This window comes from Ambystoma mexicanum, chromosome 10 (assembly GCF_040938575.1).
Source record: "Ambystoma mexicanum isolate Mex_15411 chromosome 10, UKY_AmexF1_1, whole genome shotgun sequence".
Classification (NCBI taxonomy): Eukaryota; Metazoa; Chordata; class Amphibia; order Caudata; family Ambystomatidae; genus Ambystoma; species Ambystoma mexicanum.
The window spans coordinates 1,500,770,891-1,500,784,254 of NC_090932.1; the positions used below are offsets into that span (position 1 = coordinate 1,500,770,891).

General features: G+C 47.7%; 1 protein-coding gene across 4 annotated transcripts in view; it reads right to left on the reverse strand.

Annotated features, from left to right (window-relative positions):
• Nucleotides 1-13,364, reverse strand: part of ABCB9 (ATP binding cassette subfamily B member 9) — a 398,286-nt gene that overhangs the window by 344,757 nt on the left and 40,165 nt on the right. For all 4 annotated transcript variants that reach the window (XM_069619638.1, XM_069619639.1, XM_069619640.1 and 1 more), the window contains exons 2-4: nucleotides 7,985-8,674; nucleotides 3,648-3,762; nucleotides 3,382-3,512 (exon numbers count right to left, since the gene is read on the reverse strand). In XM_069619638.1, coding sequence (XP_069475739.1) covers nucleotides 3,382-3,512; nucleotides 3,648-3,762; nucleotides 7,985-8,600 — 862 coding nt within the window. In that variant the 5' untranslated portion in view covers nucleotides 8,601-8,674. The remainder of the gene's footprint in view (nucleotides 1-3,381; nucleotides 3,513-3,647; nucleotides 3,763-7,984; nucleotides 8,675-13,364) is intronic.

Consider the following 13,364-nt stretch of genomic DNA (forward strand, 5'->3'; position numbering starts at 1 on the left):
TCCTCTCCCATTAATGGTGGCACCAAGTGGGAAGTCCTCTTGGCCGGATTCACATAATCACGCTGCATCATTAATGTCTATCACACAGGCACTATCTTGGTTCAGGGTCCTCAACCCAACCTCCTCCTCCTCCTCCTCCTCCTCCTCCTCTTTGACCGGCACCTGCTGTCACCTCATTAACTTCCTTCTTTCTCCTGCCTCTCCCACTCTCTATGCCCCCCCCCCTCTGACTGGTGTACCACGCCTCTGTACTCCACCTCAGCAAACCTTCAAAAAGGTGGCAACCTCCTTCACCTGGCTACTCTTAACGCCCAGCTCTATTCTTCCTTTGAAAGCCTGGTCTGCAAGTTGGTCATCTCTCCCTCCTCCTCTCTGACCGTTGCTACTATCTGCAGGCCTGCTGGCGCTACCACCCTGTTCCTCTCTGAATGGGCCGATTTCTGTTCCTCCCTACTCTCAACTACCTCCAACCTCCTCCTCATGGACGATTTCATCATCCAATTGGACTCCCCTTTCACAGCATCCACTCTCTTCCTTGACCTGTGCACATCTCTATCCCTCTCCATTTTCCCTTCTGGTCCAACCCACTAAGCTGGACACACTCTGGATGCCCTCATCCATTCTGACCTCTCTCTCTCTCCCTCTGGTCACTCTACTCTCTTGGTCTGATCATTCTCTCCTCTCACCTGGGTCCTCTCTGACCGCACCGCCAAAAGCTCTGCCAACCTCGTTCACGAACATCCGTCCGATCAAACGTGCGTCAGCTGCTGCCTTCGCATTCACCTCCATCCCCCCACCAACTACCACTGACTCTGCTCTCAGCAACCTTCATTTGGCCATTACCAACACACTTGACATTCTTGCGCCAGTCACGGGGCTCCGCCTGAAACCCACCTCCAAACATAACACCTGGTACAACTCTGAACTCGCAGCCCTGAAACGCAAGTGCAGAGTTGCGGAACAGAAGTGCTATACCTCAGTACACCCTCTGACAAACTGGCCTGCTGCCTGCTCCAAAGGCAATACAGACTCTCCATCCGTGCCAACAAAAGGGTCCACATCCAGGCTCCGGTATCTGGTGCATCCAAAATCTGAAGGGAACTAGCCAACCGTTCCACAGTCTCCTCCTCCACTCTTTGGCCCCAGACCTCTGCAATGCACGGCCACACACTTCACCACTAAAACTCTGGATATCCTGAGCACCCTTGCTACCCTCTTCCCCCAACCCGTCCCCCACTCCTTTGCCTCCTATGGCTTCTCACCCTCCTTCTACCTCTCTCTCCTCCTTCTTTCCTGTCACACCTGAAGAAGGTACCAGAGTTGTCCGCTCCATGAAGGTCTATTCCAAACAGGTTTCCCCTGTTCCTCCAGAACCATGAAGGACAACATAGGCTCTCCTGCCCCTGCACTCGCTGATCTCTGCAACCACTCTTTTGCCAGTGGATCTTTCCCCTCCTCCCTCAAGCACTCCCTTGTGCCCCCCCAATGAAAAGAACTACAGCAGACCCTACCTGTCCAGCCAACTGCAGTCCTATTTCTATCCACCCGTTCCTTGGGAAACTCCTCGAGAAGCAGGCATTTCCACAACTTACCTCACACACTGAACTTGTTAGTGGTCTCCACGACCACCAATCTGGATTCCGAGCATCCAGAGGCACGGAAACTGCTCTTATGAACACCCGTGATGAACTGCTTGCATCTCTGGACACTAACTCCCCAGCTGTCCTCATCCTACTCAATATCTCCTCTGCCTTCGACACAGTCAACCATTCTATACTAATAAAATGGCTCCATGATACCCTTGGTATCTCGGCGCAGACACTAGACCGGCTGACCTCCTTCCTAACTAACTGTTCATCACAAGTCATTTTGGGCACCTTCTCCTCACCTATTTCCTTCTCCACCTGTGGTATCCCCCAGTGCTCAAACCTATCCCCCAGGCTCTTCATCACTTACCTTACTCAGCTGGCACTCCTCATCTACTCCTTCTCTGCCAACTTCCAGTGCTATGCAGTTGACACTCACTCTTTTTCAAACTTCCTGCTGACCCTCTCTTGCATCCTCCATCATCCCCGACTGCCTATCTGCCATCCAGGCCTGGTGCACTTCCAGCGCTATCTGCCTCCATGCCAGCATGACTGAGATCATTCCCATTAGGACCCCTGCTCCCTCTCCCCCCCCTCTCTCTGGCCATCCTCTATGGGGTCTCCCCGTGCTCCTTCTGTAGCCCGAAACATTGGTGTCATCTTCCACTCCTCCCTTTCCTTCATCCCTCACACTCAGGACATTGCCAAGAAGTCCCACTTTCAACTCTTCCTTCTCACAGGAATTCTCCCTTTTCTCCGGAAGTTGAATGTTACCCGAGCCCTGGTTCTCTCTAGACATGACTATTGCAATAGACTTGTCTTGAATCTACCTTCTTTCTCTCTCCGTCTCCTCCAGCTAATCCAGAATAGCATAGGAAGACTTAGCCTTGGATTTAAGCCCAGGGACCGCATCTCTCCTGCCCTAAAAACTCTTCACTGTCTCCCGGTTGCTCCACGGATTAAATTCAAATCCCTCTGCATCATCCACAAGGCTGTCTGGGACCTGCGACCACGCTATCTGCAACTTTCTCTTACTAAATACTCCCCCCCCCTAGCCCTCTACGATCCTCTGGCAAAAACTCTCTGGGTGTAAAGCGTATCACCAAACAGAGGGCCGGGGGCTGTTCACTTTCTTCAGCTGGCTCCCTCTTATGGAACAGCCTCCCACATCTTCGTCTTGAGCAGGTCTTCCTCAAATTCCGGAAGGTCCTCAAGACTTTCCTCTTCAGCTCCTACTTCCCATCCACCCTCCTCTAATTGCACAGTCACTGTGATTGGTGACCTGGGCCCTTATGCATCCTTTGGTATCATGGCTTCCCACATCCAATCGCCCCTGCCTCGCAGCACTTGCCTCGGCACCCACCGGCCTTCGTCCTGTAGGCTTGCACTATCTATCCAATGCAGCTCCTGGTCGGACAGCACTTCCATGCACTTCATCTGCTGCTAACCCACGAGCGTGGGCATTCAAGCGCCTACCCCACTCCCACTTCCGCTTCCCTCTTCTCGTTGCACTTGCATGTTCGGAATAATCACGAGGCATAGTACGTTTGTCTTTATCTTCCACTGTATTTATTGTTTTTTCAATCCCATGTTCCCTCCCTGCTGCCCGGTGGGTGCTTTAAAATGGAATTGACTTACTGTATAAGTGCCTAAAAAATTCACAATAAATAAATATATGTAAGCCACTTGAAACCTTTTAATTGCCTAAAGAGATAAAATCATGTGATTTTGGATTTCTATGCAAATTATTGGCCAATTTTGACACTAGAGTTTATTAAAGAAGGTATCGTCAAACCTGTTTGATTTTCATCAAAGAAACCAATCTCCTGGGAAAGCAGGGCATTGAAAAGCAGGTGGCGGATTCTCAGGTTCAGTCGGGTGTAAGCAGAACTGAAGAGGTAGACCCGAACACACGCCGAGAATGCGCTGATGGCAGAGAGGAGACAATGCACAATAAAATATTACCATACAGTAATTGCGCAGGATGTGAAAAGAACAGCAAACATTGCCTTACAGATTTCTCCAACTTTCATTAAAGGTAAATCACTAGTATTTGCTTACCTTGCTAGTGAAAAGAGTGACAAGAAAACCATTAAGCTGGCAACATGAGCCATGCTCTTTTGAATGACAATCCCATCAACTACCAAACCAGCGTAATATGGGGAAAATATATCCGCTAAGGGAGAAATAGAGACAAAGATGAAAAGTAGAAAATCACCAAGAATATCTGTCACAAAACACGGAAGATTGAATGTATATTTGTTAATCAAACGATGTATAGAGTTTACTTCGACAAAACCAATTTAGCAGTGCCCACCCAAATCCTTGGCATCCACAATCTAAAACATCCTTTTATTGTATCCCAAGATATCTGTCCCGCATTTGCATTGCTTGCTATTATTAGGAACTGCTGCCTCCGGGTTCATCTATGATGTCTGACCGCAAGAAGACTTTTAGGTTTGGCCACAGAAAACTTTCGCTCTCACATAGGAGCGTATGTAACAAATACATTAATTAAATTCAAGTTCCCTTGTATTTTCACTGGCCTTTGTTTAATTCATGCTGCAATATTTGTTTTGGTAGCTAATTGCAATGGCTGTTTTTTTTAGTGGATGGTGGGTGCGCATTTGCTATGGAATCAGAAAAGAGTGCCTTTTGCTGAACTCCCTTCTCCACCTTGCGGCCTGTGCGCGCTCCTCTGAGCCCCTGTTCAGCTGTCTGTGCTTCCCCCCTCAAAGGTTCCCTTTGTCTCCGACATTAAAGGGCTCAAACGTACCTAAAGTATCATGGTTTCCAGGCTTAAAGTGTACCGCTGCTGTATCTACCCCAGCTATCATTGATCCTCAGTGTAAGGAGTGATGCGTTGTGTCCCAAACCATTATTGCCTTTTCAATTGGAGCCTGAAGAGTGGCAGAGGTGGGGAGGGCACATGTGCACTGCAGATGTTGAAGAACGTGGTGCTCTGCCGGCGGTGTGTCAGCAATGGGAGCATGAGAGGTGACCCAGGAGTATCTTTGGTGTGCACTGAAGGCAAGGATCCTGGATTTCCAGTCCTCCCACACTGGCTCAATGCAACACCCAGGTGCACTGCACAGCATGCTCCAGCACCCGGCGTATATAGGCTAGCAGGAGGGCTTTGGCTTAAGGAGAAGAAATGCAGGTGGCACCTAAGCAGCGGGAGGATGAAAAGAGAAGGTGCATGCCTTGATCTCTTGGCAGGTAGACACTGAATCTCCCAAAGCCAATTTTCATTTCTAAGTATGCACAATAGTTGTCTGCTATCCACGTAGTGCCTGTGCTCCTGTTATTACAGATGACCTACCAGGTCACTCCCTCATGCTGCAAGTTTAGAGTGCAGCAGCCAATCCATAAGGAACTCTGGACCCTTAGTTGGTATCAAGGTATGCAGGTCTATGGTAGTAGGGCATGTATTGCATCGTGGGACAATGGTCGCTGCAGTTCTGTTGGCACAGCATCATGCTCTTCGTTGTACCTAGGTATGATGGTCCTTTATAAGTTGACGTCTTCAGACTCTATTCTAATGCTGCATCCGTTCCAACGATGGCTCCTTAATGATTCAGTTTGAGCGGCTGCCTCTCACACCTCTCACATACGCAAGGCCCCCACTCTGCCCAAGCATCCGTCCTTTAAAGGCAACCATTTTCCTGATGTCCTTCACAGGATCCAGGTCCATATCCCAAACCTGGTCCAACACTGCATCCTGCGCGATGCCGTCTTGACTGCATACACCCCGCTGCGTTCCACCACCCCACATAACCTTTCTAATACTCAATCAAACCCTGCCTCATGACCAGCACAGCATCACACCCTACTGCAGATCAACCCCATCCTGCACAAGCCCATCACCCTGCAATGGCTCTTCAGAGAGGAACTGTGACATTGGCTGCATCATTCATCTTATTTACGCGGAGCATCACAAAACAGACTGCATGGGTCATGCTCAGCTGCAACCTTTAAAAACCTAAACATAGGCAACACAGCTCAGACCCATCATGCACATAGTACATTATTAACACTAACATTTAACCTTGACAGTCTCCTATAAGGCTACTAGCACATATGGCAATAGCAATACACGTGTTGGAGTTCTAGTGGTGAAGTATAAAACATTACTTTAATAGTGAGTAATGTAAATGGACAACATGTGCTATTAAATTAAACATGGTTTTATTTTGACTATTTAAATAATAGGGTTGCCTTTAAAATGTAAACATTTTACTTGTAACTTGGTTGTACTGGAACGGTTTTAACAGGAGCATACATTGGCAGTAATGTTAAATTAAGCTGTTCTCAATTGGATGTTTCCTGTCACGTTGAATGTGCAGCGGGATTTTTTTTTTTGCATAGATGGTTTAACTTTTTGAAAGGTATCTTGCTGGAACACTACATTGCTGTTTCTTGATTGCAGAGAAATGTTCTCTGCTGTTTCCTTATCCGATTATAAAATCACAATGATCGAAAAGCAATCAGTACTTACTGACTGCATTCCATGAATTCCAATGGACTCAGAATAGGTCATTTTTTTCTCTGAAAATACGCGACATTTATTTTGGGCCCCTTTCCCCTCCATTCCTCTCCCATTAATTTAACATTATTCCCTCACTCCCTACCCCTTATATATATATGATATGATATAAGGCATTTATAACACGCTTATACACATGTGTTTCAAGGTGCGACGAGGCAATGGTGGAGGGGGAAGAGAGGGAAGACAGACAACAATCCTACTAGGCCAGGTGTCATTCAGATCACCCAAGTGCATGGGAAGGCGGTAGTGGGACAGTGCGGGGGGAAGGAGAGGGACAGTGCAGTACATGGGATGATAGAATAAACAAACAATAAGTAAAAGTACGGCCAGAAGGTGGCAAGGGTAAGTGCAGACAACAGGTGTCAAGTGCTGGTAGTGGGACTGTAGGGATACAGAAACAGTCCCCAAGTGCAGGGGTTGCCAGGAAGACAGTGCAGGTGTGCGACTGGCGGGGGAGGGGACCTGGGCCCGTGATCAGTTGGTGGCCAGGTAACCATTGCAGTTTCAGCCAGGAAGTCAGTAGGGGAGAAGAGGAGAAAAAGCAGAAGCAAAAAGAAAGGTTTTGAGGCGCTTCCAGAACCGGAGATGATTCGCGTCAAGTTTCAGGGAGGCAAGGAGGCTGTTCCAGAGGGAGGCCCCAGCCGAAGAAAGAGATCTACCACCAACTCGTTGCTTGGAAAAGCGACTGACCCTGAGGGAGTTGGAGGCAGATGAGCGAAGAGCTCGAGAAGGAAGATATTTAGGAAGAGAGTGTTGAAGGTATTGAGGCCCCAGGCCCCAGAAGGCCTTGAGGACAATGCAGAGGGCTTTGAACTTAATCCTCGTAGCCAGTGGGAGCCAATGGAGAGATTTCAGTCCTGGAGAGATACGATCCCTGGGCTTGAGGCCAACGACAAGTCTCGCAGTCCTGTTTTGGATGAGTTGCAGAGGGCGAAGAGTAGAAGCAGGCAGATTTAGAAAGAGGCTTTTGCAGTAGTCCAACCTAGAGAAAACCAGCGCTCTGGAGACAGTGAGCTTCTGGGGGAAGGAGAAGAAAGGAAGAATGCCTCTGAGGAGGTGCAGCTGGTAGTGTGACTTCTTAAAGACGTCAGAGATATGAGGAGAGAAGGAGAGTGTAGAGTCGAAGATGACCCCGAGGTTCTTAGCCTCACAGGAGGGAGCAGGAAGAGGGCCAAGAGAGGCCGGCCAGAGAGTGGCAGCAAAGGACGGAGCGGGTGTGCGGGTATACCCTTACCCACTACCCCATATAATTTTTGATAAGTTTGTGCAAAAGAATTGGTTTAAAAAAAATTAAATAAAGACAGTCGATTGTACCCATTTATGACTTCCATGTGCTAATGCAGCACATTGAAGTCATTATTGAATGTTCCATAGAGAATACAGATCCCACCATTCAAGCTATGCTCTGAGAGCTAATGTCAAAGACACACAAGGGTGGGATGGTAATTATCTTAAAATAATGCCTTTTTGGTGTTTAGTAATGCTGTTAGGAAGGTCTCTAGGACCTGTTCATTTCCACGAGCAGTGGATGCAGTCAGCATAAGTTTCTGATTGGCAGCTGAAGCATTTTGCATTGTGGATAGCAGTACTTTAATACAAGTTGCAGCCCTCGCCCTGAGCATACTGATTGGTCAGTCAGTGGAGTGCATGTTCTATTACTTATTTGAATTTTGATCTTTTCAGGTAGTGGTCAGTCTATAAATCTTGCATCTGTTTTTGGAAAGTGACTGACTAATGTATATGTAACCTAGAAAAGCACAAATTTGCTCATTGCAGTGCAAACATGCCTCTTAGAGATGGTGTGCTCTACAAACTGGCTATGCAATAGAATTCAACACAATTAACTTACTTAGGGTAGAGCCTACTAGAAAGATGGATGCCACGCCAATTAAAGCAGCATCTGGCTTGCAGTGAGTCAACAGCTGAGCAACTGTGGCCAATGATGGTTTTTCCTGCTCCCGCTTGCTGTCGCGACGACTGCCAGAGGTCTCGTCTTCTTCCCTGTGTCCTTTGCTGGGTGCTCTCTGATGCTCTGGTGAACGTGCAACCGGAAAGAGCAGCCTGCAAAAGCAGAGCGTGGTGGCAGAAGACACGCATGTCCAGGCAAGCAAACTCCAAAACCAGGGTTCCTTCCCGGCCTCTTGGACGCCTGGACGAAGGAGGAGATTATGCAGGGCGCACGCGCCGGTGACTGAGCCAATGAAAGATACAGTGGACATTGTTGGCTTAAACCATTTCTCTCTGCAGAGTTCAAAGTTTGTCACTCCGGCCAGAGCGCCACATAGCAAGACGCCCCTCAGCAGCGAGGTCCCCCACACGGCCAACCAGGAGTCCAATGAGGGGCGATCTGCCTGGTCCTGGATGGTACCCACACTTTTGCCGCGGTCTGCATGTAGTAATGTTGTGATACCGAGATCTGCCACAGTAAACAAGACGGTGCCACTCATGGCCGTCCACGGTGCCATGGCCTCACTCCTCTGGGAAATATTAATAAGAACGCCAGCGGGTCATGGATGCTCTGCTCACTGCATATCTTTCTCTGAAAGGAAAATAAATATGGTGGGTGTTAGCCTTCCCCAGAACAGTAGACCGATTGAGCAAAATCACCATTTTACAATATATTTTAGGGAACTGCTCTATATTTGAATATATTTACACTGACAATAAAGGTTAAACAGGGGTTTATAAATTAACAGAGGACCCACTGAACCAAAGTATTATGAGCAGATATGGCAGCCCACAAACCGTGACTTGCATGAAGAGTAACTGCACATTACTTCAATGCTCATTGAATTCTCAGGGATGAAGCATGCCAATACATGATTGAAAACACTACCTCCTAAAGTCAAAGTGAAATGCATAGATCAGTATTTACATCGGCTGATTCCCAGGTTTTTCAAAGCAGTGCACAGAGGTTGCCAGCTGTAACTTAGGGTTAGCAACTGCAACCCCTAGTCACCCAAAAGGAGGACACTGATCATCACGCACCATCTACCAGGGGCAGTCAATTGGTCACCCTCCAGATGTTTTGGCCAACAACTCCCATCAGTTGCTGCCAGCATGGTCAGTGGTAATGGATTGCGGGAGTTCTAGGCCAAAATAGACTGCGGTTTATAGACCATCTCAGAGAAGCGCGATGCACATGAAAGCGTCATGTAGAGGCCGACGCACAACAGTTGGTTGCGCTTCTCTGCGGTGGCAGGAAGGTGCAGCAGGAAGGAAGGTGGGGGACAGTTCGATGCAGCGAGCGGTGCAAATGGTGAGGTTTAGGGTCAGCACAGTGGAAACAGAGGGTGGAGGTACCACCCAAATGTGGCTAGGGGGACAGACGCATAGTGAACTTGTGGGGGCGGGGGGGACATGAGCAGGCGGCCCCACACAGCATTGCTCTTACGTTGATGTCAAATGGGTCTAGATCCAAATATATATATATATATATATATCGAGTGTGACAGGTCGGCTACTCCTGAACCCTCAGATTGGTGATCGGGGGCCATTTACATTGGCTTTCCTTATGCTTCTTCTGACGTGTAATCAAGAACATTGTCTTTGGATGCGCAGCTGCCGCCACCTTCGGCGCACACCTCCTTTCAAGTGGACACACCTGCTTAGCAACACTCCATTGCATGGTGGCAATTTCTACCATGCTCCGGCGCAAAGAGAGACCACCCACACACGGGCGCACACACGTGAAGAGAGGGAGAAAAAAAGTGTAATTGGACCCTCAGCCTAAGAGGCCTGAAATGGAATTCACCCTGGTAAAGTTACCCCAAAGATGGCCTGACTAAAAGGGGAAGAGGAAGAAGGAAGAATACACACGGGAAGAGAGTTTGAATAAACAGTGGACACGTTGTAAGGAGATCCATGGGTAGTAGTGTGCTCTATAACACTATTATCAAATCAAATCAAATGAAATCTGAAAGAGCAATGGGCACAAAAGCCAAACCACAAACCTAGGAAGTTCAGGAAAGAGACTTTAGTAGCACAGAAGAGGGAATAAAGGAAGACAGGACATACAAGGGATTGTGGGAACTTGGCCAGATATGGGCGGCAAAGGTGCGATATTGGATATTTGAAGAGACGTTTGATGGAATGATTTGGAATACAAGGGATGATTTTAGTTTTGAGGATAGGACAGACATATGTGCCAACCTCCAGCCAATAGTACTCGTTCACACAGATGTAATAATTAAGTGGTGAAGCCCGTGGGCAATACTTGAATCCTATGGACCTGTAAAGCTGATAGCCGCCCCAGCCTCGTGGAAGAGGAGATTGGAAAAGGAGGGGAATACAAAAACATTCAGAGGTAAATCGCATTCCACATAATGCACATTATGCACAACCTACAAAGGCAGCCCACAGAAGTTGCAATGTGAGAGGTAAGAATTATTGGTTTCCGTATAGAGTGTTCATGTATATACATGGAGAGCTGTGTCTTATATAGAGCAATTGAAGGCATGTTTAAAAACGTTCATCTTTAACAGGTTCTCTGCCATTCTCAGGGCGTTGGTAGATTTTTGCAGTGTTTTAGAGGTTGGTAAGCAAAGGTGCTTCCCAAACGGCAGATTCCCTTGAACGGGAATGCCTCTAGTGTTATGGTAGGTGAAGATCTCAGGCTACTAGTTAAAAGATATTTGTGCAGATATTTTTCAGAGACATCTGTCCTTGGTCCCAGGTGATGTAAAGGACTCTTTTTGGGCCCTGCAGAGACAGATTTAATATGTCCATGGGGAAGAACCGCATACTCTCATACCCACATTATATTAGAACCCGGGAGATTGGGGGGTTGGGGGGAGTGCCTCTCAGTCAATGAGAATGCTTAGAACGAGGGGAATTACCAGCAGTAATCCCCCGCTCCAAGCCGCCTCACAACTGGAGGCTGGCATCTTCCACTTACCTTCAATTTCGGGAGCGGACGCGCTGGGAACATTTTTTTGCCCAGTGTGTCCGCTCCCGATATGTGACAGGCCATCATGGAAAGGAAGAAGAGACTACACGTAGTCCCTTCTCTCCTTTCCATGGCAGCCTTTTTTTTGTTTACTTTAATGAGTGCATGGAAAGAGAGAAGGGACTACATGTAGTCCCTTCTCCCGTTTCCATGGCGGCCATTTTTTCGTTTACTTTTTTCAATGGCTGCCATGGAAAGGAAAAACAGACTTCGTTTTCCCTTCACTGGCGACCTTTTTTTTTATACAAGCAATGTTCTATTCCGAAAAGCCAGAACGTTTTGAAACAGAAACAAAAATGCTTTCAGTACCCCCAGTCTTACGGGCTTGGGTACTAATAGCAATAATCCACTTGCAGGGGTGCATTATCACTTCAGGTAATGCCCCAGGCCTTCGTTAACTACATTACCTGAAGTGGTAATGCCCCCCCCCGCTCAGGGCATTTTGCTTAATTAGTTGCCTTATAGCCCCCCCAAGAAACAATTCTGCACATTTTTTGTTAAATGCCTTACAAATTCTTCTGGATTTTAATGTCTGTATAGTGACAATTATCACATTTTTGGAATTTTGCCAGACGTAATGACCGCATTCCATCTAATTTCCTCCATTTTCTTACACCTTGGCTCTTCCTCTTTCCCGTTAAAGGAAGGGGTATTATGCATATTAATCTGTGTAAAATGGATTTCTGGAATCTGGCCTTGTGGGCAGATTTTAGGAGACCACCCTAGTTAAGTGAACAGTGAGCTCAGAGTTTAGTCAAAACCAAATCGAGGTAGCAATGGAGAGCAGTCAAGGCTATTCTCAGGAGAGCAAGTGTCAGGTCGGGGGTCCACAATGAGTCCACACAGTGAAGCACACAATAATTCAATTTAGACAGGAATGAACAAAAAGACTATATTTATTCTACGTCTTAAACACATCAAGCAGGTAATATTGCACAACACTCACTAATAAACATATATATAGTCAACATAGGTTCTTAAAATGCATTTAATGACAAATCAACAAAAGAGGTAAGTAAAGTGATGCAGTAAAATGGAACCAAGTCACAAGAGATATTCCTTAGCTTCATAAACCCAATCCCTAAGAAGAGTGGGGCCTTGTGCCCAAAGGTCACAATGCTTCTCCCCAGAATGTATCTGATGCATGTATGTTACTTGTCTTGGTGATTGTTCAAATGAAGAGATGCAACAAAGTTACTGGGTAGGTAAAAGGTGTTTCTTTCAGGTTTTGCTGCTCAGGTGCGACGACCGAAGAGCAGTGGAAAGGAAGGATAAAAAGAGACTTGTTCTCAATGTTATTCTATGGAGGACAGGGGGAGAGGAGACTACCTACATCCCAGACTCTGATTTTCCCGGGGAACTGGATGGATCAACTGGGGGTTGCTGGAGGTTGGATTTCCTGCTGTTGAGTCTGGTGAGAGGTGCCCAGAAGCTGCGGGTGCAAGGATTCTCCCGGTCGGGAGCAGAGTGCAACCCTTGGCAATGGGGAATGCACCGGTACAGCCAGCTTCAGGAGACACAGGATGCGTGAAGGCGGGTTCCAGCGACAGCCACCACACACAGATAACAGCAGGTGTCCTTCCAGTCACGGTTCTAGATGTCTTTCCGGAGCAGGATCACTTGATGCGGGGAGGCTGAAATTCGTCAAGAATGTGACGTACACCACCGAAGTTCCGGCTGCAAACGTGGAATGGCGATGGTTCTGGCCAGGTAGCCCACTGGAGAGCTGGTCAGTCCACAGGGTGGTCCAGGGACACTTTCAATGGGTCAGGATGGCTGGCTCCTTGAGAACACATTGAGACTGGTTGGTCCCACCAGTCCAGGGGTTGAAGCACTGCTCAGGGCCTTCACTGATCATGTAGTCCAACAGGGCTTCACCAGGCCAGACACAGGAAGGGATGCGGGGCCTCTTCAGAAGTCGTCTTTCAATCTTCAGCAGGCTGTTTTTCTACAAGGGATTCTTGGCTCCAACGCTGATCTGAAGAAATGACTGCAGGAGCCATCTTCGTCCAAAATCCAGCCTGGGAGCAAGTCCAAGCCCACCAATGGTAATAATCTGCACCATTTAAACAGCCAGTAGTTATCCACTCATGCCCCACACCTAGACTCACCTGCACCACGGATGTAGAGTGGGACCAGGCAGTCCCACCCACTTCTTGGGCCATGCACACACAACGGCATCATTAGCCTGCGAAAGCTGCAGCTTTCCTGGCCAAGTGCATGACCTTATATGGGATTTCCTGACCTGGCAAGGCAGGAAGAAGGCCAAACATCAATATGG